The 25259-nt window shown below is 56.0% G+C and overlaps 2 protein-coding genes across 6 annotated transcripts in view; both read right to left on the reverse strand.

Annotated features, from left to right (window-relative positions):
- The window catches only part of UVSSA (UV stimulated scaffold protein A), a 28726-nt gene extending 11891 nt beyond the window's left edge, over positions 1 to 16835 (reverse strand). Inside the window, exons 1-8 of one of the 4 annotated variants that reach the window (XM_045988634.1) lie at positions 16800 to 16835; positions 15045 to 15286; positions 13775 to 14105; positions 13043 to 13163; positions 11775 to 12155; positions 10751 to 10863; positions 10364 to 10492; positions 1936 to 2041 (exon numbers count right to left, since the gene is read on the reverse strand). In XM_045988634.1, coding sequence (XP_045844590.1) covers positions 1936 to 2041; positions 10364 to 10492; positions 10751 to 10863; positions 11775 to 12155; positions 13043 to 13163; positions 13775 to 14105; positions 15045 to 15142 — 1279 coding nt within the window. In that variant the 5' untranslated portion in view covers positions 15143 to 15286; positions 16800 to 16835. Of the gene's footprint in view, positions 1 to 1935; positions 2042 to 10363; positions 10493 to 10750; positions 10864 to 11774; positions 12156 to 13042; positions 13164 to 13774; positions 14106 to 15044; positions 16129 to 16799 lie in introns of those variants that run through there. The other 3 variants (XM_045988642.1, XM_045988659.1, XM_045988650.1) reach the window with 3 other exon arrangements.
- A 7575-nt stretch (positions 16836 to 24410) lies between these two features.
- The window catches only part of MAEA (macrophage erythroblast attacher, E3 ubiquitin ligase), a 32671-nt gene continuing 31822 nt past the window's right edge, over positions 24411 to 25259 (reverse strand). For both annotated transcript variants that reach the window (XM_045988683.1, XM_045988674.1), the window contains one exon: positions 24411 to 25159. In XM_045988683.1, coding sequence (XP_045844639.1) covers positions 25064 to 25159 — 96 coding nt within the window. In that variant the 3' untranslated portion in view covers positions 24411 to 25063. The remainder of the gene's footprint in view (positions 25160 to 25259) is intronic.

Here is a 25259-nt window from a genome sequence, read left to right on the forward strand (position 1 = left end):
GGCACAGTGGATGTGGAGCAGTTGAAGCACTCCGTGGACTGTAGCCGCACTCCCTGCTACAACTAGAGCTGGCTACCAACACAGCCCCAGGCCAAGCTCTCTCTTCTGCGTAAATGGCTCCATGCCATCCAAGCAGGATGCACCGAGGGCCAGGCCAAGTAGCTGTGGCTGGAAAGGGCCGAGAGGACCAGCTGAGGGTCAGTGCAGGGCTCCTAGGCCCGAGGGGCAGGGCCCGGGGTCTCTGAGCCTGACCTTTGCCAGATGCACTGCTAGCCGCAGGAGGTGCTCAGGCTGGGGCTGCGCATCACCAGACTCCTCCACTGCAGAAACCTGGAGAAGTGACCACACTGCACACTGCGAGCTGCTCCCTGGCAGTCCCGGCCCCACTGCCCACTGTCCTAGCCTGGGCACAAGTGGCCTCGGATATGGCTGGGCTCCTGCTGGGCTCCGGCCTGGGCATGGGAGGGTGCTCACTGCTTCTAACAGATGCCTTGGGCAGCCCCCAGGTCCCTCGTGGGGGCAGGTGAGGCCTCTGGCCACAGGGAGCCCCTGCTCCAGGGCAGTGGGGGTGGGGGGGGAACGGCAGCATAAACGAAGCCATTTCAGGCACAGAAGAACACAGAGGAACGAAGGGCAGGAGGGATGCCTAGTGGTTAGAGGAAGACCTGAAAACTAAAATGTGAAGGTCTGCAATGCTGGGGCAGAGGGTGAGGCATGCATGCAGGCCCTGGCAGGCAGGGGGCAGGGATGAGTGGCTGCTGCTTCCACGTCCAAGCTGGTGCCTAGGGAGAGGACACGAGGCTGGCAGCCAGCCGGCAGGAGAGGAACCAGGGCTGTGCCAGCAGCAACCATCAGGTCTGGATGTGCTATTTTGCGTGCTGCCCCTAACAGGCCCCAGCTGAGCTGCCTAGCATCTACACCCTGCGGAAAAGTTCACATTTCATCTTATAGACTCAGAGATAAGTCAACTAGTCTGTTTCTCCACAAAAGGCATGGGTCTTGTTTTTTTTTTTTTTTTTTTTAATATTTTATTTATTTGACAGAGAGAAATCACAACTAGGCAGAGAGGCAGGCAGAGAGAGAGGAGGAAGCAGGCTCCCTGCGGAGCAGAGAGCCCGATGTGGGGCTCGATCCCAGGACCCTGGGATCATGACCCGAGCCGAAGGCAGAGGCCTTAACCCACTGAGCCATCCAGGTGCCCCATGGGTCTTGTTTTTATCAGCCTCCTGTGTGTGTGCTGGGTGGATTCCGCGGGCCCACAACCCCTCACCAGACGGCCACCATGTTGGGGTGCAGATGTGCGAAAGAAGGAAACCCCAGACAGGAAAGAGCAGTCACATCTGGGTCTGCACTTCCCAAGGCACAACCCTCTGTCGCCAAGAGCTACACAGGAGCCCTGGGCCAGCGGCAGAGTCCGTGACTCCACAGGTGGTAAGTGGGGACGCCAGGGCCAATGAGGCCTGAGGACTAAGGAGCTGATGAACAGCCAGTAGTCTCCCGGCACCTTGAGAGTCGAACCTCACACCCACAGCACTCTCCCCAGGGCACAGGAGTCATATGGGCTCTCTGTCCACTCTGGGGTACCCGCCCCCCTCCTGGACTCGCTCCCCAGTGCTGAAACCTGTGTATGCCCAGCAGGCTGCCCCTCATGGAGCACCAGCCTGGCTGTGCCCACTGAATGAGTGCTGGGGCCTGCCCACCATGGACAGTGGGAGCCCACGGTGGGGCAAGCCTCAGGGAGGAGTCTGGCCTGAGAGGACCTGGGGCACAAATGGAGAATCCCATGATTTTCAATGACAGCTATGCAATGTTAGCAGGTAGGGTGGCCACCATGGCTGGCTCCCCTGCTCAGTGGGCCCCAGACCCCAGATGTGAGGTCACGCCCTGAGGGTCAGCATCCTTAGCAGGACCCCCTCCTGCCCCCACTGTACTCACCATACTCAGGCCGCAGGTCGTCAGGGATGCAGGCTTCATACCCCTCCTTCTCTGGGACCTCGACAAAGTCCCCATCATCCTCATCCTCGTCCCCTGGGGCTGCCACCTGTGGAAACCACCCCCAGACCTGCCTATGAACAGAGCACAGAGGCCTGGACATTCCCAGTCCTGCCTCTGCGGGTCAGGCGTGGGCTGCGCCATAGCCCAGAGACCAAGGACTGTCTCCAGGCCTGGTCCCACTCCTGAGCTCATGCCAGATGCACAGCTCCGAGTCTAAACAATGCGCAACCTGCCCCACCACCTGGTGCCCTTTGAAATGCTGGGAGAGGCACGGAGTGAGTGTGTTTCCAGAGCCCCAGGACAGGCAGGGCCACCCCTCCCTGCAGGCCAAAACACAGCGTCTGGCCGTTCTTGGGGCAGCTCTGGGAATGTTGGTGTGACTAGGCATTTCTGAAATATTCTTTCCTTAAGAATAATTTGTTAAAAAGCCAAAAGGAAACAGTTTCTTTTCAATGATGCCCTTTTCCCCACCCAGGTCAGTGTGGTGAGGGGTCCAGAGCTACCAGAGGAGCTGGGGGTCATCTCCACCCTAGCCTGCCCAGAGGGCCTGAAGAACTATAGGGAGCCGGCTTCCTTCCATGAGACCTGGACCCCTGCCCCAAACCTACGGGCTGAGTAGCACCTGGCCTCTCCATGGAGGTCCCCACGGAGGAGTTTGGGCCACCACACACTGGGGGAGTCAGGCTCTGCAACTGGCCCCACATTCTCAGTAACCCCCCCACCCCAGCCCCAGGATGGGACTTGAAGGAGAGCAAACCGCAGGGATCGCTGCTTCCTGAGAGGGTCACGGCAGGGAGGAAGTAGGAGCGCCTGCCCCACTGCCAACCCACCCGGGAGCACTCGGGGGCCAGCTCAGCCTGACCAGGACGTGAACCCCGCACCACAGTTTCAATCCCCCAGAAGGAAACACTCAAGACAGGGAGCCCTGTTGGATAAACGCCAATCACCGAGGCAAACTCTGGACAATCTCGTGACAAGCCTTCACTTCCGAAGTCTTTCTCTGCAGCACAGCTCACAGGCACCGGTGAGGCCCAAACGGAGAATGGACAGCCTGGGCGACACCAGGGGCAGGAGGCCACCCCAGGCTCAGCTAAGTCACAGACTCCCGCAGCTCCCCCCAACAACTGCCTGTCGCCACAGAGCCAGGCCTGGTGGCAGCCACCAGCAACCACGTCTTCCTGCCGTACCTGCAGCCTAGGACGCCTGCCCCCCGGAGGCATAATCAGATGCAAATGCACTATGTTTGGGCACAACCCACAGCGGTGCATCTGGGAAGCTTGGCAGACATTAATCATCGGAAACTGTAATTTTTTGTTATCAGTCTAACACTGATCAAAAGGGAAGCCTGTCTCCACCACTGACCTGTGAAACGTCCCAATTATACTCTTTGGAAATGACAGGGGCACTTAACTCCCGAGCTAGGCAAATGACGGCGATCAATCACGTTTGAATAACAATGAGCCACGGACCTGAAAATTATTTTTGTATAGAATCTACCCAGGAATTTATGAAAGGTGGAAAGCAGCCCAAGGTTTTAGGGCATTACGGTTCTCGGCTAGTGCAGTGCGTATCAAACACTAAACAGAATTTATGTGTTTTAATTTTCTAAAAGGTAGATGTGGACGGGGTGCTACAATGCATAACAGAGCGCGGCGGGTTTTAAATATGGGGGTCATTTTCATAAAATATTACGCTCACCACTCTCACCCTTCAATTTCACCAGGACTTTTACTAAATTTTCATTTCCTAAAAAATATTCACCTGCTTAGCTAACTATTAGGAATTACACCCTTTTTTCCCCCAACGAAAACTGTTTATTCCCGTGATGAAATACGGAGCTCGGGCGGCTCTTTGTTCTTAAATTAGCACTGACAACGTGTGCCAGGTCGTACCCGCCTCCAGGACCCATGGGGTAAGAGCTGCCCCCTCAGGGTCCCCGCAACCGGGCTGCTGGCCTCTGCAACAATCCACCTGTGCACGTGACCGGGGAGCTCTCCGGCTGCAGGTGGCCCCTGGACCGGTAGTGATGCCGGGCCAGAGATGGACTTTGCTACTAACACCAGATCTGCAAATCCGTACTCCAGAGCCTCCAAGTTCAACGTGGAGTTCCCGGGGCTGTGCCAGTGCTCTGAAACCCCCCAGACCATGGGGAAAGGGCAGTGACATCTGCTGTCCAGATGCAGAGGAAGTCCCACGACTAGGCACAGTGGCCACTGCTGTGACACCTGTGTGCCCTGCTCCAGGGCCTCACACCAAACACTGGCTCAGAAACAGAACACTGCCACCAGCCAGGCCAGAAAGCCCTCTCTAGGACCCCGGCCAAATAGCATGGCCTGGGGAAACTGAGGCCGGCAAGAGGGAGCCCACCGGGGCCAGTCCTGGGGTGGGACAGGGAGGGGGCCAGAATCCAGACCTGAGGGAGGCAAGGCCCTGGGCAGGGCATGGGGCACGGGTGTGTGGACACCCTGAGAACCCTGGGAAGGAAGGAGATCACGCCACAAGGAGGCAACTGGTTCTCAAAATGGGGTCCACTTATGAACTGTTCTCATTCTGCAGCTCCCCACCCCGCCTCTGCGGCGTCTGGGCTATGCACCCACCTTCTCCAACAGGTGGAGTCCCTGAGCAAGTGGTCAGAGCCCTGTGGCCCACCACACGCCTCCCGCACTGGGTGGCCCTCTGGGAGACGCCAGCCAGCTGCAGCAGGGAGGCGCCAAGGAGGCCTGTGGGCCTTCTGCCGGTTTCCTAAAAATGGATTTGCATCCACAGTTAAAAGGATTTAGAAAAATGAGCTTCTAGGATCATAATTAAACAAGCAATAAAACGTCTAAAATATACAACACAATCAGCTTACAGCAGTGGGGGTATCAGGGCTCCTGATTATTGGAGGAGGAACAGGAAGAGCGACCTGGTCTGGGAGCAGGTCTGCCCGCCAAACGCACGCCCGAGATGCAGCTGGGACTGTTAAATAAATTTTGTACGATCTAATTAACTCGGTGCGCAATCTCAATTACTTTTCACCCAAGAAATCACTTTTGTTCAGTTTTATGTGTGTCTGTTTCCCTTTTTAAAAAAAAAAAAATGATGTAAGGCCTCGTCAGACAAGTGAGCTCCAAACTGCATTTGTCTTTCAGCGGCTTGATGGCCATGCATTTAAAACCCCATTCTATCTTATAAACTAAAAATTAAACGTGCTCAGCTGTGATGGTCGTCATTGCATCTGCTATTTATATGCTAATGCCCTCCCTGGAAGGCCGTGCAAATTGCCCAGCCCAGCCAATATCTCATGTGCATCTCCAGTGGCTGGGGACGCGCCTTCAGAGGGCAGAGGACAGTGGGGCTGCAGGGCTGACTGGGGCAAGCGCAAGGGAACAGGGACCCCAGGCCACCACCACCCAGGCCACGCAGAGGCCGCTCGGACGCAGACCAGGCTGCATGCACATGGCCTCCTGCTCAGGAACGAGCTGGTGCATAAGCGCCGCCGTGTCCAGAGTGACTGGCACCCCCTTTCTTGTATGATCCAAATGGGCTCGGGATGCAGTTCCTCAGGGCTTCACCTTGGCAACGGGCTGCTAGCGGAGCACGCTGTGGGGCCACAGGACGCCTGGAGGTCCGTTTCTAAGGCGAGGTGGGGTCCGGGCACATCCGTCCCCCAGCACAAGTAGCAACCCAGGAGCCCCAGGCGGGCACCCTCTCCCCTGCAGCCGCTGCCCTGGGGAGGCCCATGGGAGCGGATGAGCCATGGGACAGGATGCCAATAGCATGACCACAGAGCACACAGTGCTTCCTGGTTAGAGCCAGGACTTCCCCAGTTTTCACCACCCATGGAAGTGGCATCCACACAAGAACAGGGAAACGGGCTCCCTCAGCCCGACCTGCACAGGTAAAACGCAGGTGACCGGCGCCCTCGGAGACTGAGACTCACATGACTTCCCCCAGACTCAGTTTTCCCACCTGTGTAATGGGGAGGTGACGTCACCCACCTCCCAGGGCTGCTTGTGGGAAGGTGTTCAGGGGCAAGAGGTGCACAGCAGCATAGGGTGAGTGGGCACAGTGGGGCTGTGCTCCAGGGCCCTAGGGCACAGGGGAGAGGTCTGGCCCTGAGCAGTGGGGAGCCTATGTGTGCTCTCCCAGCGCTGGTGGGAAGGGCAGAGGCATGCGGACCCCTCCCCCGGCTCCAAGCCCTCAGCCACCGAGTGGCCTTCAGCGTGATGGAGGGAGCCTCGTCTCCAGGAAGGTTGTTTACTGGCCCTGCCGAGCACAAGGTCCCCACTGCCGGCTGATTTAGTTTCCCTGCCTCCCTGGGGTGCCTGACTCGTTCAACATTTCATTCCCTGGCTTCCCACTCTGTCCTTTTCACCTACAGGGAGCTGGTGCTCATGTGGTTCCCACAGTACAGAAAACTCGGGGGACATGATGACAGCAAGAGTGTCCAGGGTCCCTGCCCCAGGCAGGAGGCAGTTCCTTCGCCAGAAGGCCCATCCGTGGGGAGACCGCTCAGGCAGGCAGGGGTGGCCAGCATGGGAGAAAGCCTCCCAGAGCCCTGCGGGGCGACGTCTGCTTTTGGAATGAGGACATGCTGGCTGTCTAGACCTTGTGGCCACTGTGTCAGATGGCTAGTCGGTGAGGACGGAGATACCCACACAAGCATCTCACCCACTTAAACCTACAACCCAGCCATTAAAAAAAAAAAACCATCTTCCTGAGAGTTTACATAAACTGATGCTTGAAGTTAATTTTTTCAGACATATTAGTTGGCAGGAAATTATTATTTTGTTAATTACACAATACAAAATAATTGGTGATCTTGCCCACATAATTAAACCGCAGGCAATTTGAAAGTTTACAAAGGATTTTTATCAGTGTAATGAATGTAGCAGGCGCGGATTATTACACTCCCCACGGCAGCAGGCTGGAGACTAAATCTACCCAATGATGCTCCACATCGATCTATCTGAGATTTATCCCCAGCTGCTCCCAAACACAACAGAGACACACTCTATAAAACAAACAGTTAAACGTATTTAAACTGGCTTAAATACTTCTCAAAGTCGGAACCTCTGTGTCAAAGGGAAAACAATATGTAGAAACCAACAGCAACCCCAAACCAGAAAGGGGCCACCTTCCAACACCCCCACCCCAAGGGCTTGTTCCCCATGGGCCCCCGACTGCGGAGGCACACCAGCCAGAAGCCCTGTGTCTGTTCTCATCTCCGGCCCATCCATCCTAAGTTCTCCAATACTGAATCGCTCCTTCCCAAGTCAGCGCCCCCAGCTCGGCCTACTGTGCACAGTCAGGACGCTGAGCCCCTGTGGGAGGGGAAACGCTAAGGCAAACCACGTAGAGCAGCTCGCTCGTGATTTCTAGGGACCGCAGTGGCTCCTGCAGCCTCCGGGTCTTCGTGGAGCGGGAGCGGATGGGCAGATACACTGTGGCTATTCTGGGAAGCGGCGCTCACCTGAGCAGGGGGCTGCCACTCAGCCACTCGCGCCCCAATCGCTTTATCTCCAGGCGCCGCAGCATGCCAGCGCGATGAGCACAATCTCCAAGGATTTCAGAGCAGTTCCTTTTTTCAATCAGCTTGTGGAGAAGCGTCTGGAAAGCCTCGGCGCGCTGACAGAGGCAGGGACTTTCCCTTCCCACTGCGACACCTTCCCCCAGGCAACCCAGTGACCCGCTCAGTCTGCCCTGCTGTCCCTGCGCAGGAGGGGCTGGGCACCTTCTCCCACAGCGCTCCTCCAGGTTGGCCTCCCACCCTTGCCAGCACCCCCAGCATCCCCAACGCCCCCAGCACCCCCGATACTCTGTGGAGCGGCATGGAGCTGCCCCCACCAGCTTGATTGTCTGGGGGCAGTGCAGGAGCTGCCCAACAGTCCCAGCACAGTCAAGGCCCTGTGGGGGCCCCAGAGGTCCATGAGGGGACAACAGCAGCCACAACAGAGCCAGGCAGCCCAATCCTGGCAGTCCCAGGGCACCCAGGGCAGGGCTACTTCCACACGGGGAGCCTGAGCCCACTCTGTCTCCTCCAGCCCTTGGGGCATCCGAAGAGAGGCCCCCCAGCTGCAGCTCACTGGCCACCACAGGCTGGAACCTGCCATGCCGAGCACCTTGTGCCTCCTGCCGGGAGGCTGGGGCTTCCAGAGACACTCAGACCCCTGCCTCACTGGGTCCATTAGGAGATGGGCCCTTCCCCTGGGGGCTCTACAGCCACAAGGCAAGACGGTTCTTCTACCAGCTCTAGGCTTGGGGCCCTGTGGGCCCCAGTGGTGCTGGAGACCCCAGGCCCAGCGGGACGTGGTCATGCTGCCCAACCAGCCCTCACAGCTGCCGGGGCTCTCCCCAAAGCCCCCACTGCTCTGAGGGTGCCTCCCCAGCTCCTTCCCAGTGCAAGCCCCTGCTAGGTGGGGGGAGGGGAGTTGGTCCTCAGGGTGCCATGAAGGAGGCACCCGGAGGAGCCAGCCCAATTCCCCACCCCTCCCTGCTCTCAGGCCAGCCTCTGCTCTGACACCATGATCCTGGCTCATCTAACATTCAGAGCTAAATCCTGACATGCTGGGAAGAGCTGACCAGATCACCTCCCTCCTAAGACCAGAAAACAACCTTCCTTTGCTGTAAAAAAAAAAAAAAACAACAACAACAAAACAAAAACCAAAAAAACCCAAAAAACCCACCTTGGTCAAAATTCACACAACTAACTTCTTAATGAGGTCACATCCCTAAAACAAGGCTCTTCGAGGAATCTTGTACCCACAGAAACCCCTCTAGGACATCGGCCAGCAAATACCAGGCAGCATGCAGGCTGGGCTCCCTGCCCAGAACTTTCCTCTGATGCCACAGCTTTGCAGGAGAAAGGCAAGACCGCCCTCTGCCGGTCTCCGGGGACCCCCACACCTGCACCTGGAGGACAGCCAGTGGGGCAGCTGCTCAGAAACTCACACGAGGGCAACGGCCCTGAGACAGGTGTCCAGTGGCCCTGGAGAGATCAAGGTCACTAAGAGCCGAGACCCAGCATGTCACCTACTGTCCATCCTAGAGCTAAGTGGCTCCGAATCTGCTCTCTTCCTCACTGGGGAATGCTGTTCCTCCCACCCCAGAGCACCCACTGGAAACAGTTACACCCACCCAGAGCCAGGGCCCCGCTCGGTGGGCCATGTCTGGGGTCCCAGCACCCTGGCAGAAAGGGGCACTCTGGGATCTGCCTTCTCACTTCTGAGAGGCCAGCAGCTGTGCTGACACCCCCACCCCCGCAGTCCAGCTCTGGCTGTCCCATCCTGCTGGTAGGCCCTGAGGACACCTACAAAGGACATGGCTCTCAGGTCCATCTCGGACATCAAGGTCTAGGTCCTGGCACAGGCTACGGGAGGTGTCTCAGGAACTGATGTGCCCCATCAACAAGTGTGGCCCAAGGGGCGCCTGGGTGTCTCAGTGGTTTAAAGCCTCTGCCTTCTGCTCAGGTCATGGTCTCAGGGTCCTGGGATAGAGTCCTGCATCGGGCTCTCTGCTCAGCAGGAAGCCTGCTTCCTCCTCTCTCTCTCTGCCTGCCTCTCTGCCTACTTGTGATCTCTCTCCGTCAAATAAATAAAGTAAAAATAAAATCTTAAAAAAACAAAAACAAAAACAAACCCAAATGTGGACCTGTCCCAGCTCTACAACCTTGCCCCGAGACCCAGCACTCAAGGGGACTAGCCACTCCCTACCAAACCACATGGGGCCCATGAGGTGCCACACGACCAGCAGACATCCGGTCTGGACTGGCTTCCCCAAATGAGACATCAGGCCACATGTTCACTCTACCTCACCACCCAGGAGCTCTTCTGTGGGGCTCTGCTTGGGACCATGACGTCCACCTCCCCAAGCCAGGAACATGGCCCTCTGCATAAAGCCGAGGCCAAGTCCTGATTCTCGGTCTGCCATAAGCACCTTGACATGGAGCGCCCTCGGCTGCAATGTAGGTGGACGGGATGAGGCCCTGAAGCCTGAAGACCCTTACCAGCTCACAGGAGGCTCTGCTGGGGTGCTCTGGGGGCTCAGGGTGCAGCTGTGCAGCGGGGCTAGACTAGGTCTCAGCTCAGCCCACGGCCGCCTCCTCCTCCTCCAGGACCCTGGGATCTCCCTCCAGACTAGACCATTCCCCGCCACCCCTGCTCTGCCATTCCCTCCTGCCGTGGACCCTGTCTCCACCCTCCATCCGCGGGGAGGTCTGTTGCTCTCTGGCCCCCGGGGCCAAAGCTTCCATTTCAGGAGAGGAGCTCCCACTGAAGTAGGAACCAGAATATTCCCAAAGCCCAGTGATGCATGCTGACTCAGAAAAGAGCTCAGAGAGAAGATCTCCTTGCTGTCACCCCCTCCCCAGCCCAGTGGCAGCACTCACCTCCCTCCGGCGCCCCTCCTCAGGCTTGATATCCAGCTCTTCCGACCGCTGCAGGGTGGTTTCCAATTCTGCCTTCAGGTCGATGGCAGCTTCTAAGTGCCCACCGTGGATCCCCGCACGGGTGAACAGCTGCCAACGAGGGGGCGCATCACTTGGGTGGGCTAGGGCACCCTCCCCAACCCCCCAACTCACCCCTGCACACCCCATGGAGCACACAGTCCTTCCCCACCAATCTCCCCTCCCTGCGTCATCCCTGCACACCCTGGCATGTGAGACGTCACCTGGACCCAGGATGGCACAGTCCTCCCCACCCCTCTGCAGCATCACCCCTGCACACCCCATGGGCCCCTGACTCTGCCCCAGGACCCTGGCACACGCGGACCTCACCTGGACCCAGGACCGCACAGCTGGCAGGAACTTGTTCTGGATAAGCTTGAGCGATTCCCGGGCTGACTGGATGACGGCATGGTTGTCCTCGTCCTCATGCACCCTCAGGCTGTCTGGAACAAAGCATGAGGGTCACCGAAGGAGCCAAGGTGGGTCACCCAGCACCACAGAGGAGCCACCCGCACTGCTGCCCATCCTGCCCCAGCCAGTTCTGCCTGGGACCCTGCACCTCATGCCTGAGAAATAGATGCGCTACTTACAGATCTGGCTTCAGTGGGGACCGTCTCACCCCGAACCTATGCCTCCCCCCACACCACACCCCAAGGCCCCACATGGCACTCACACAGACACACAAGCCCCAGGCCATCCAGCAAGCCTGAGGAGCTGTGGAGCCCCCTCCCCCATACAGCCCATACCACAGCTCAGTCCCACCGGACCCCCTCTGTATCCTGCCACCTAGTCTGTCTCTAGCTGGGCACCCCACCTCCTGCACACAGCCTATTCCCTGGCCCCCAACAGCTGTTAGCTCCCTGGGGCTGCTGACACCCAAGAGGTCCAGGGGCGGCAGGTCTTCACACAACTAGGCTGACCAGCCTTCCTCTGTGAACACCCCTAATGGGCCCCCAACCACCCACACCCCACATGCTGCTGGGCCATATGGGGCCCCGCCTCTCACTCGGCATCCTTGCGAACGTGGTGGGAAGCCGCGGTCCAACTACATTTCCCTCCAAGCCAGAGTGGGGGGCACCTAATCCCTGACAGTCACACTCTGATCCCGATGGGCCGGGAACCAGGCACTGCAGCCTCCCCAAGGGCTCCTCAGTCCCCCGGAAAATGAGGCCAGCCCATCACAAGGAGGACCTCAGGGTGGAGCCGTGGACTCCGAGCCTTAAGTCACCCCTCACCCCAACCTTGGAGTTCTGCCCTGCTCATGGTCCGGGGAAGTCTGGGCTCTCACCAGCATCCCTAGGGCCCATGGCTGAGTGGAGAGAGCCCTGGCCGGCCAGCAGGAGCTACTAGTTACCTGAGGAGAGCTCCACATCCAGCGTGTACTTGTGGGAACCCAGCCCATGGCACCGCACAAATTCTTCCTCGTCACTGTCTCTGTCGCTGTCCTCCTCCTCGTCCTCCTCCTTGTCCTTGGCTCCTGCGGTGGTCTGAGGGGACCCCGCCCCACTGCTGGCTCCTGGACAGCCGGCAGCGGCAAGCAAGGTCTTGCTACAGCAGGGCTGCTCCTCGTCCCCGTGATTCCTGGCACTGACCCAGCTAGGGGCACTCTCCACAGACACATCGAAGGCCGCTGTGGGCAATGAGGCGCCCAGGCCTGTGGCAAAGTCCAGTGGCACCAGCAGCCGGAAGCAGCTCTCCACCTCTGTAAGGCAGCGCCGGATTTCCTCGGCCATTTCTGCAAACACACGTATGGCCTGTTGGGGCCACTAGCACAGGGCACTGCCTCCCCTGGTGCAGGACCCAGGATCAAGGGTAGGGCGATGTTCCGGGAGCAGGTGGGCCCAGGGGCAGGTGGGCTGGGTGGTGACATGTCACATGGAAGTACAGGTCTCCTCCTGCCCCCCTAGCAGAGGCCAGTGCCCTGGGCGTGCAGAGGCTTCGTGACCACTGGGAAACCACCAGCTCAGTAGCACGAGGCTGCCCTCTGGGACGTCCTCAGAGACGCCCTCATGCCTGGACTTTGGCCATGAGCGTCACGGTGCCCCAGACACTGAGTGGGACGTGCCACCACAGACAGAGCTTCCAGACAAGGGAGGCCCGTGGGGAGCCATCAGGGCATACACCACTTCCCAGTCCTCCCTGGCCATTCCATTCTGGCCAGCCACTTTCCGATGGGATCTGCCTGGGGCCAACCAGCACCCTCCTCAGGGGCAGAGGCCTGCTTCCAGGCTCCTCCTAGGCCAGGCAAGCCAGAAATGCCTTCAGCTGGGGCCTGCCCCTTGAGTTCCTCTCACTCGGAGTTCCTCTCACTGCCCATCAAGGAAAGGGCCAGGTGCTCAGAGGGATCAGGTTTTGGAAGTGGGGGGTGTTGGTAAGAGGAAACAAGGGCCATGAGATGAACAGACACATGTCCCCTGCTTCCCCCAGCCAAGAGACCTTCCCGGAGGCATGAAGGAGACCTTCCATTCGGCACCGCCAGGGGGCGCAGGAGAGAAGCGGCCACCCAGAGGTTTCTGAGAACAGGTCTCAGGTCTGCCCTAACCTGGGCACGGAGGGCGGGTTGCACAAAGCCCTGGTGCAGCGCAGCAGGCTGGGAGCCCTCAGGCCTGATAAGTCACTCACCCTCCATCTCCCTGATGGCTCGCTCAGACTTCTCCCTGTAGATTCTATCCAAGCGCTTCTGCTTCTCCTCCTCCTGCTTTCTCTCTGCCAGAGTCCGCGCACTCACGTCCTGAAAATCCACCTGGGAAATTGAAGGGGACGTGAGACCTGACTGCACAGAATACAAAGAAAATAAGTCAAACAGACCTAGGAGACGTGCGGGCACCAGCACAGAGCCAGATCCTCTGGGTCCCTGGGGTCCAGCGCTTCCAAACACAAGGGAACACACTTGACAGCAATGATCGATCCCCAGCCGAGCACAGCCAGCCCACAGTCCAGAAAGCAGCACGCCTCTGAGAAGAGTGTGTGTGCAGGGGAGTGGAGGGAGCCACTCGCCCCACCCCGGGGCCTGGAAACACCCCGGGAGGGGACCCGGACATGCAGTGTCAGGCAGCATGCTCAGGCTGTGGAGGGGACTGGCCAGCTGCCCGGACAGGAGGGCAGGGGTGGTGGCAGTCAATCCTGGTGGGTCTCACGCACCCAGGACCACCAGTGCCCACAGCAGACCCAGGAGGGACTCAACTCCAGGACACAGAACAGGTCGCATCGAAGAAGCCGACCCCTTTCTCTCATTTGGCTTTCTGTGAAGTCGGGATCTGAGGCCCAGCTCCCGGTAGCCCTGCCCCCAACACTGGCTGGCCCTGAGAGGCAAGTCTGTCCACTAACACAACACAGAGCGTGCGGCCTGCCCACCTGTTTGCTGTGTCTTAGAAAGTGGTAGCCCAGAGCCAGCTTCTTGTAGGCCGCGCCGTACTTCTCATTCCACCCTTGGATGGCCCGGGTGGCAGCCTGCCGCAGCCTCTGGGCCACCTCCCTGGGGGGAGGCAGGGGCTGCTCATGGTCAGTGCCCAGTGTGAGCTCCAGAAACTCCTGGAAGTTGGAAACAACCAGCATCCTGAACTGGTGGGACCGGGTGAAGAGCTCATCTATGGCCTGGAATGTGGAGAGGCGGATCTCGGCATGGTCCTGGCTCAGCTGGGCCATGAGCAGGTGGTAGGCATGGCTGAGATGCTCCTCCGAAGACCTAGGGACACCAGTCATCCTTGCCAAGGCCCGATCCTGTGTGTGTGCACTGTGTACAAAGCAGCAGGGACATACCCTCTCCCACTCCCCTCCCCTCTGTCCAGAGCAGGCTGGACCAATGACTGCCCTCAGTCCCCGCATGTTTCTGTATGACCCACAAGCAAGAATGGCTTTTACGTTTTTTAATGAAAGAATAATACTTCATGACATGTGAAAACCATGAGAGCCAGCGTCAGTGCCCATCAAGTTTTATTGGGACACAAGCACAGCCGCCCCTTCACATCGTGCCCATCACTGTCCATGGCTGAGCAGCCATCGCAGAGACTTTATGGCCTGCAAAGCCTCAAGGAGTCACCATCTGACCAGAGCAGAGACCCCTGGTCCCCAGCCTCCCCTGCAGGCACACGGCCAGGTCACTGAAGCAAGGAGGAAGGGACCGGCTGCCCCTCCCCCACAGAAGCCGACACACACCCTGCCCCCTCCTGCTGCCCCTCCCAGCTACCTTCCCTGCAAAAAAAGCCACCACTGTTTTGGGCTGTTCTGGGTCTCCAGGGAAACCTGATCTGGGCTGCAATTTTTTTTGTCAAAAGCTAAAAACTTCATTACTTAAAATCACTTAAGCTTTCCTGCTTTGTAAATACAGGATAAGGACAATCAGTGAATCTCAACTTTGTCCCAGCTGAGGTTTCCTTTGAAGTGTTCAAGCCCAACACGCCCTCCCCCTCAACCCTGGGACCACTGCCCCACAAGGTGACCGCCCGCCAGAGCTGGGACCTGCAGAGTCCTGGGGAAAACATCCTGGACCGTTCCTTCCCTGTACAGAGGCCATGGTGGGGGCAGACCGGCAGGGCTGACAGACACAGGTGGTGGGAGGCCTGCCTCCAGGAATGTCTGGACCTGCACAGCCAGCCAGTGTGAATCGCTGAACCTTAAGACATACTTGCAGATTTTCTTCAGTTCCTTCATTTTCTCAGGATTCAGCTTGGGTTCTCCCGAAGTCGTGAGCTCTTCCACCAGGCTGGACAGTTTCAGATCCATATCTAGAAATACGTGTGGCAGAGACGAGGAAGGACCACCTAGCCTTCGCGATCTGTTTACACGTTTCCTGAACTCACTGTGTCCTGGGCATTCCGGGGGACTGCAAGGCTTGCCCCTCCAGCCCTAGCCTCTGATGTGACCTGGCTGCGGAAATACAACAACGTAGATGGTATTCTGGACACAGCACTTTGGGTGGTAAATCAGGAAAAGCACAATAGAATAACTCTAGAGTTCTCCAATTCCACATGTGGGAGGTACCTCAGCAACCCAAGAATTCAACTGCCTAGATAAAATTTAAATGAGCTTTTCCCAAAGGTGCCTGTGGCCCTTTCTCCCTTCAGCACATGGCTCATTCACAACCCACAGGAAGCTTCTGCAGATCACAACCCACAGGAAGCCTCTGCAGAGGGCAGAGGGAGTGGCTACGGGCCAGCATCACTTGCACCCAGAACTCCAGGGCTGAGCACGCAGCAGGTTTGCAGGAAGGGAAACGAAGGGCGAGGCTGACAGCCCAGGAAGTGGGTCACTCAGCAGGAACTGAAACTAGGGGCAGCATGGGGGGCCAGACTCGCTGGGGGGCTGCTTTATTTGGTAGAAGGAGGGGCCGGGTCCGGCACTATACACGTGCCCCTCCAGGAGCCACTCTCAAGCAGTAACGTTTGTCACTGACACTAACTCAGTACCAGCCTGGCAGGTGTAGGGAGCTGCTCATCTCATCTGAGCACCCTCCAGGTATCCCCCACTGACATGGGTCCCTCCCCATGGACTCTGCCAGAGTTCCTAAGCCCAGGGCACCATGGCCACACAAGACAGAAGAGGGGGTGTCTCAGGGAGGAGGAGAAAGCGGTGACCAGGGAGGAGGGAGCGTCCAGAAAATGGAAGGGGTCAGGGTCAATGTCCTAGTGAGGAGAAGAAGGGAACAGTGGGGTGGGGGGAAGGAGGGGACCATGTGAGGGGAAAGGGGGAGAGGGTGGCGGCGGAGGATGGATAGGTGTCCCAGGGAGGGGGAGGAGGGATGGCGTCCTGGGCAGGGAGAAGGAGGGACAATGTCCTGGGGGGCAGGGGGAAGAGAGATGGTGTGGTGGTGGGAGGAGGAGGAGGTGGTGGTGGAGTTGCGGGAGGGGGAGAAGGAGAGGGAGGAGGGATAGAATCCCAGGGATGAGGAGGAGGTGGTGGTGATGGTGATGGAGGGGGTGGAGAAGGGCTGGTGTCCCTTAGAGGAGGAGAGGGAGGGATGGTGTCCCAGGAAGGAGGAGGAGAGATGGTGTGGTGGGAGGAAGAGGTGACAGAGGAGGAGGAGGAGGAAGAGCAGGAGGAGGAGGAGAAAGAGGTGGGAAAGGGGGAACAGTGTCCCAGGGAGAGGGAAGAGGAGGAGGGGGAGGAGGCGGAGGAGGATGAACAGGAGAGGGAGTGGGAGGAGGAGGGGTGGTGTCCCAGGGAGGAGAAGGATGGAGAGGAGGAAGGGGAGGAGGACGAAGAGTGTGATGGGGAGAAGGAGTGTGACGGGGAGGAGAACGGAGAGCGGGAGGAGGAGGAGGGGCGGTGTCCCAGGAAGAAAGCGGGGCTGAGGGGCGCGTCCTGGAGAGGACGGAAACAGTCCCGGACGAGGCCGGCCCTCAGGACCCCTGCCCGGTATCGCGACGACCGCGACACCTACCGCGTACCAGGCCGCTCGCCTCGCCCCTCCCCTTCCGGCAGGGACCCCGCCCCTATCACGTGCCCAATTCGCCACAGTCATTGGCTCGCCCTGGCACGGGACGGCGCGGTGACGAAGGTGAGTGAGGCGAAGACCGCGCCTAGGCGCGACGCGACCGCTGTCACCTTAGCCCGCCCTTTCCGGCGGGGACTCCGCCCACCTCCTGTCACGTGGCCCCGAGCTCGGCAGCCAGTGGCTCGCCCTGAGGCGCGAGCGCCGGGGCGGGGCCGAGATCTGCGCGGTGACTCAGGCGCGCTCCCGGAGGGTCTGGAAGGCCGAGGCGGGCGCGAGAAAGGAAGCGGGCGGGCGCAGCATGTCCTTAAAGGGGCCGCGTGCGCTGATGCCGGGGCGAGGCCAGCCCGGGCAGGCCCGAGGGGTGCGGTCGCCCAGGAGTGTGCGATTCCCGGGCCTTGACACCGCGACAGGCGGGCCGGGATGCCCGGGTGGGAGCCGGTGCGCGCTTCTCCCGGGGGTGCCGGACACCCCTCCGCCCCGCGCTGCCTGCTGCCGGGCACAGACGGCACGCTAGGCCCTGGCCCTCCCTGCCCCGCTGTCCGACCCGCGCTGGTGACCGCTTCCGGAGGCGGTGAGCTCGGGGAGCCCTCGCCGTGCAGGCAGGGACCCCTCTGGGCGCTGGCCAGGGTGCTTGCCAGGCTTTGTCCTTCTCCAGGACGCCCCTCGCCCCTGCCCGCTGAGCAGGGGAGGCCAGGCTGGCCTTGTGCGGGCCCCGCGCTGGCTCGGCCCTGGTGCAGCCCAGGCCCCGACCCGTGCCGTCCAGCCGCGCGTGTGCGCCCGTGGGTTCCCTGGGCACCCCCACCTGGGGAAGAGGGCCTGGGGGTGATCAGCCCAGCTCTCCGGTCTCTCGCACCAGGGGGTCCCCTCCGGGCCAGGCGGTGGCCTCGCCCAGCCCCTTCTTGGAGCCTGTGCCTGTGTACCCCCAACCCACAGGCTGAGTGGCTACCACCCCCTTGGACTTTTGTCTTTGCCTTTGCCTCAGGAACGCCTGCTTCACCCCCAGGTACTGAGGGCCCCGGTGCTTGGGGCTCTTTGAGGGGGTCTCCACAGGGACTCAGAAAGCAGGTTGCATGTTTAATAGGATCTTAGGGGGATGCAGAATGGCGTGGAAACACCAGGGACCTCTGCACATGGGACCAGGACCACATGGATCTGAACGCCCTCAGTAGTATCCTCCTTAGCAGCAAAAGGTGGTACCAGCCCAAGTGACCATCAGTTGATGGTAGATGAACGTCTGTCCTTCAGCCAAAAAGGAGGAAAACACAGACACACTTGATAACACAGATGAACCTTAAAAGGCCCTGATATTGCGGGATTCCATCAACACAAAATGTCGGGAGAAGGCAGATGCGTGGGGATAGATTAATGATTGCTGATAGGGAGCGTGGCGGTCAGCACGCTGAAGCGTCAAGCTGGATGTGTCCAGAGGGGCAGTCACAGTGTGGCAGCTGTCACTTGATAATGCAGTTATGGAAAGAGAAGAGGAAAGCGGGAAGCATGCATACTCGCCCTTTCTGTGCGCCTGATCCCAGGCCTGGGGGTTGCTCTGAGCAGCCTCCAGCTTGGCAGCCTCCCTGCATCTCCTTGAGGTGTGGGTTGGCCTTTCCGGTCTCCCAGCTGTTCCCATCAGCACAAAAGCATGCAGTTTCTCTCGTCCCAACAGAACCCTGCTCTGCATCCACCCCACCCCCCCAAGCCTGTTAGGGTTGTGGTGCTCTTGTGCAGCAGGACTCCCCCAAAGAGCTGTGCATTTGCCCTGCACTTCTTTCTCCTCCTCTGACCCCTGTGTCCACCCAGTGGCATGTGATGTTTGTGTGGCCCAGTCACATCTCCTGCCTGCCTCCCTCGGCTCAGGTGATGGGATGTTTGTACTTCCACGTGCTCAGGCCAGTGACCTGGGGGCTGCTGCACCCCATGTACAACCCACTGGGGGACCCTTGCAGGCCAGCACCATAGAGTCCACTTATCTCACAGCAGCCAGGAGGAAACTGTCAGTGCCACCCACCGCCTACATCTCCAGTTCTGCTGCCTCCCTCCAGCAGGCCTCCATGGAGCCCACTCTCCTGCCTGGAAGGCTGCTCCCAGCCCACCCTCACCGGCCTTGTAATCAGCTTCTTCCTGCCCTCTACTTAGACAGCTCCATTTCATTCTGCAGTGCTCAGACTCCATCACACAAGGCTCATAATTTTTTTTTTTCTTTTTGCCCTTAGAACATATGGTCCATGAGAACTGGGGTCTTTATTTTATTTCATGAGGTCAGGCACAGAGTAGCTGCTCAATATTGAATGCTGAATAAATAGAAAGCCCAAATGAATGTGTTGAGACCTAAAGGATATTGTAGAAGAACCAACCAGGACTTCAGAGATGAGGAAACCCAGCAGGACACACACAAACCCATCCAAGGCACAGCAGGACCACAACATGGAAAGGCAGTGATCAAAAGCAGTGGAAGAGAAAACTCGTTATACAAACAGTTACAAAGATAAGAAAGGAAACAGCAGACTTCTTGGTCACAACACCACAAGCTTGAAGACAATGGCATGAAATTTTTATTTTATTTTATTATTTATTTATATGACAGACACAGCAAGAGAGAGAACACAAGCAGGGGGAGTGGAAGAGGGAGAAGGAGATTTCCTGCTGAGCAGGGAGCCTGATGCAGGGCTCCATCCCAAGACCCTGGGATCATGACCTGAGCTGAAGGGAGATACTTAATGACTGAGCACTCAGGTTCCCTTGGCATAAAATCTTTAACATACTAAAAGAAAAAACTAAAAAATTTGTCAACCTGGATTTTACATGTGGTGAACTATCCTTCCCAACCTGAATTAGATTGAAATAGGACACTTTCAGACCAAGAAAAGCTGAGTGAACTCATCGCCAACAGGTCTGCATGGAAGCATACAGGAAATTCTTTAAATGAGGAAAATGCTAGCAGATGCAAGCTTAGATCTATAGAAGCAGTGAAGAGTGCTGTAATTGGCAAATGTGGGTAAATATATCTATTTTGTTTTAAATTTCTAAATCATTGGTCACCGAAAGCATAAAAAGGTATTGCAAAGTACGGAATACAGAATGTCTGTAGAAGTAAATAGGTGGCTACAGTAGGGTACAAAGGGCAGGAGAGAGGCAGTAAGTTTCTGATTCTTACCATATTTGCAGGCACTTGTGGTCAGTTAAAGACGTATACTGAACTAGAGCAACTACAGGCATATAGCTAAGAAGTCAATGGAGACAAAATAACTTTTAGTCTAAAGATAGCAGGTAAAGACAGAAAAAATAACAGAGGACAGACTGGACAAATGGAAAAAGAGTAGCAAATCCAGCAATAATAATCATCACTTTAAATATCAGTAGTCTAGACACTTGCTCAATTGAAAGGCAGTGATTGTCCAATTGGATTAAAAAGACCCACACATATGCTCTCTACAAGAAATAGACTTCAAGACTTAGGGTGGAAGCAGAAGGATCAAGAAAGAAATAACATACAAACACTAAACGGGAGGGTCAGAGTGGCTGGGCCAGGACAAGGTGGACTTTATAACAAGAGCTGTTACCAGGGAGGGTGTTTGTGCTTAGTAACAGATTCCAGATACATGAAGCAAAAGCCCATAGATGTAAAGAGGACATAGACAAATTCACTTGTAAACTTTTAAACACAAGTAGGGAGATCAGTAAGGATAGAGACTGGCTGCCCACCACAAATTTGACCGGGCCTGCACTTGCAGGACACGCCCCCGACAGCAGGCAGATGTTCTCTTTAAGTGCACATGGAACACTTACCAAGGCAGACATAAAACAAACCTCTATAAATTTAAAAGGATTGAAACCATATGGACTAGATTTTCTAACAAATGAAAGCTTAATAACGAAAAATATCTGGAAAGTCTGCAAGTATTTGAAAATTATCTAGAAGACTTCTGTAACCTGTGGGTCAAAGAGAAAAAAAATCATAATAGAAATTATAAAATAGTTTGAACTGCATGAAAATGAAAACATTAAAATGTATGGGATGTTTATATTAGAAAGGAAAGGCCCCAAAGCAGTAATCTAATCTTCCCCTTAAGAAGCTAGAGAAAGGACAATTAAACCTAAAATAAGGAGGAGGAAGAAAACAATAAAGAACAGAAATCAGTTACACAGAGAACAGGCAAACAATAGGGGAAAAAAATCAAAGACCAAAAGGTGGTTCTTTGAAATGATCCATAAAATTGATAAGCCTCTAAGTAGATTTCAAGAGAAAAGAAACAAATGACCAATATCAGGAATGAGAGGGGACATTACTACAGAACCTACAGATGTTAAAAAAAACAATAGAGTATGTTGTAAACAATTTGCATGAGCACCATGAGCACCAGAGGTTTATCTCGGGAACTGAAAGCTTGTTCAGCTGCTCAAAGCTAATCTAGTTCTCTGTGTCACCCTTATCAGAACAAAGGAGAAGAGCCTTATGGTAATTTCATTAGATGAAGAAAAGAACATTTGACAAAATTCAACATGCCCTCATGATGATAACTCGGGAAGGAGGAGTGAACTTCCTCAACCTGATAATTGCACTTTGCGAAAACCTAGAGCAGACATGGTTCTTCATGATGGGAGAGGATGCTTTCCCCGAGATCAGAAACAAGACTAGGACTCTGTTCTTACCCTCCTAGTTCACACTGTCCTGGAGGCTTTACCCATACAATTAGGGAGAAAAAGAAATGCCAGGCATAGAGATTGGACAAGAACAGGCAAATGGTCTTTATTTGCAGAGGTTACAACACAGAAAATGCTTTATAACATACCAAAAAGCTACCAGAACAAATGAGCTTAGGAGGGTCACGGGATACAAGATCAATATACGAAATCAGTGACATGTCTGTATGTTACCACACTGGAATGGTTGGGAAGTCAAATTTAAAAATCTCACTGACAATAGCAGTAAAATGATGAGAACTGTAATGCAGGCGAGGTCTGGATACAGAGAACACCGCATTCACAGGCTGGTGGCCTCAATATTATCATGATTTTTAAGTTCCTGCTGCGGGCTGAACTGCCCTCCTCACCCAAACTCATGTTGAAGCTCTGCCCCCCCCATGCTGACTATATTTGGAGGCAAAAGTTCACATGAAGTTATGAGATGGGTCCTCATCCGACAGGACAGGTGTCCTCACAGTAGGCAGGGCTGTCTTTCCATGCACACAAAGGGAAGGCTGTCTGTGAGCCAGGAAGATTGACTCTGGCAACTGGATCGACTCTGGTGTCCAAAACTGTGAGAAAATGTTTTTCTGTTGTTCAAGCACCCCAGTCTGTGGTGTTGTTCGGGCAGCCTGAACAGACTAAAGCCATTTCCAGATTGATCTAAAGATTCAATCCAATTCCAGTTAAAATCCCAGCAGACTTTGTTTAGAGTACTCTTATAAGCTGATTCCAAGACTTAGGTGGAAATGCAAGCAGTCAAAACAATTTTGAAAAAGTAGAAACTACATAGAACAAAAGGGGCTCATTTGTACTTTAAAGCTGCAGTGACCCAGATGCTGGGTGTTGGGGTGAGGACAACCCTAAGGCAACTACACAGAGGAGAACATCCAGAAATAAACTGAGAGAACAACAGCCTGGGGACTTCGCATTATCTGATGGAGACAAAGAGGCCTTCAAAATATGATGTTCAACATATGATGTTGTAATGACAGGATGAACACATGGGGGTAAGTGGTCCTTAGCCTCTTCCTCACTCTATACACACAAGTTCATTGCAATGGGTTACAAACCTACAAAGCTAAAACAATCTTCTAGAATACAGGGGAGAATATGGTTGGGACCTTAGAATGGGCAAATTTTCTCAGAATACAAGAAGTTATGAGCCATAAAAGAAAAAGTTAACTGAACTTTACTAAATGTAAAACCTCTGGTGGTCAAATAACAGGCAACCAAGTGCAAATACACGTATCAAAGGATCTGTGCCCCCAATATGGAATGCATTCCTACAAAGAAAAAAAAAGGGGTCATCCAATAAAGAATGGGCAGAAGACTTGAACAGATATGGGACTAACAGCCACTCACCATATCGGCAGGAGCTCAGCATCTGCAGCCATCAGGGAAACGCATATAAGCCCACAGGGATTACCCACCTGAGCCCCTAACGGGAAGAATGATGCCACCAAACACTGGCAAAGACACGGACAAACCAGAACGCCCCCACACCGCCAACCGGCATGTACACTGTTAAAGGTACTTTGGGAAAAGCCTTGGCAGTTGTGAAATTAGAGGTACAGCGCTGGCATGACTCCTTCTACTTCCAGACATTGACTTAAGCGAAATGAAAACAATGTCCACGAAGAACCGTTCCTGCCATATTCATGGCAGCTTGACTTATAGTAACTATAAGCTGGACACAAACACAACGTCCACCAAGAGAACGCACAGCTTGTGGTGCGCGTGGAGTGGACTACTGCTCAGTGATGGAGGAGGGCCACGGACACACGCAGCCACGTGGACACACCTGAGGCATCTGCTGAACCAAGTCAGGCACAAAGGACCACATGGCCTGTGTTCTAATGTATCCGAGGGCAAGACTAACAGCAGCTGTGCTGATAGTCCCAGTGGTGACTGTGCAGCGGGGTGTGGCTGTCTGGGAAGACTCCTGGGCTTGCAGCTTATACCTGGTCCGTTTATCAAAACTCATCACACTATTTATGGAGAACTCGTGTGTTCCAATGAGTACGACTGCTATGCTGGTTAAAGCCTACCATGAGCGAAGAGCTGTCAGCCACTGGCATGTCCTGGATCTAAGATGCACAGGGCTGAGGCTGGCAAGAATGCAGAGCAGACGGGGTGGGGGGGGGGGGTGGGGCGGGGAACGGGTGGTTTTAAGTGCTCTGGCCAGCCGGCCATCATTGTCACTGTCTATTGACCTCCACTCACAACGTGGGCATCCAGCAAGTCACGTGTGAGTGCATTTGTGGCAGCTTCATCTGCAAACAGCTCAAACTTCTCCAGTGTAGCTGGGACCAATCGCTGTGTTCCACTCACCCTGTGGCTGCCCCCCACTCTCCTGGCCGAGTAGCTCTCCCCATGTGTGTGGTCACCGGAATGGACCAGAAGGGACCCGGAGAGCAGACGTGGGGTGTGTGGCTACACGCACATGCACACATACGGATGTCCTCATAGCTTTGGGAAGGAAATGGGGGGCGGCCCAGGTGATGGTCAGAGGGAGGCCAGGGGGCCAGGGCGGCAGGGCTGGAGGGCATGGTGGGAAGGAGCTGCTGCCTCCCTGCATCCACCCTGTGCTCTGCGTGGGGACTCAGCCACAGGTGCACCAGGTGCCCATGGGCAGCAGGAGGCCAACAGGCACTGGCGAGTCCGGGAGACCCCACTCAGAGGGTACAGCCGCACTCGCTTCCCCCAAAGCAGAACACAGCACCCTCCAGCAGCTGCAGCAGGACTCTGGGATGGGGCCTGTGTGGGGACCCCAGGAGCCACCCTGTTGCGTGGCTGCAGACTAGGGGGGGCCTGGGGCGAGGAGACACAAGCAAGGGTATCAGAACGCACAGCAGCTTCCACCTCACACAGACATAAGAAATAGAAAACCCTTTTATTAACAGGTTTTACATTTACAGTTTATTAGCTAATCAACATCGACATGCAAAAATAAGCGCTAAATACAACCCTCTACAGTGTGGTTTCGTGTAAACTACAATGGGTCATTTGATTTGAAAAGTCATCAGTGGTTACTCGGACTGACTGCTAGTTTCTGTAACAACAGCATTAGATCTACAGTTACGGAGCCATTAGCAAGGCCTCTGCAGAACTCGGTCCAGTGGATTTCCACGTGAATACATTCTCAAGCAGGAAATAAGGCGGCACGAATGATGTGACATTGAACCTAGCACACCCTAAGACCGCCCCCACGGCAGCGCAGGTGCAGCCCCTTGGGCCCCCTCGCTGAGGATGGCCGTGGGGGCAAGGTGGCAGGAGGGGCGGGGGCGGGGGCACGGGAGAACCGACTCCTGTTTCCCAAGCGGCCGAAGGCGGCGGGTAGGTCTCTCTGAAAGGGGAGGGCATCAGGTGGCTCACGTGCACTCCGGAGTCCTACCAGCAGAAGGCTGTCCCCCAGCACGGATGTATGGACCCGAATCCACCCTTCTAGGAGTGCCCAGCGTCGCTCACTGATCTTTGGTCGCAAGAAACAGAAACGCAGGCGGGCGGGGGCGCATGAGGCGCCCGGCCTACATGATGTACACCTTCTCGGCTTGGGAGAAGTGGAACACTTCTTTGGTCCTCGGACAAACGACTTTGTCATCTTGACGGATGGACAGCAGAGACTGAAACACAATGGGGGCAGGGGGTACATGAACGTGCGGACACACAGGCTGAACCTCTCCTGGGCACCCGCCCACCTGCCCACCGCTGCGGGACAGCTCA

This window comes from Meles meles, chromosome 2 (assembly GCF_922984935.1).
Source record: "Meles meles chromosome 2, mMelMel3.1 paternal haplotype, whole genome shotgun sequence".
NCBI classification, from domain to species: Eukaryota; Metazoa; Chordata; class Mammalia; order Carnivora; family Mustelidae; genus Meles; species Meles meles.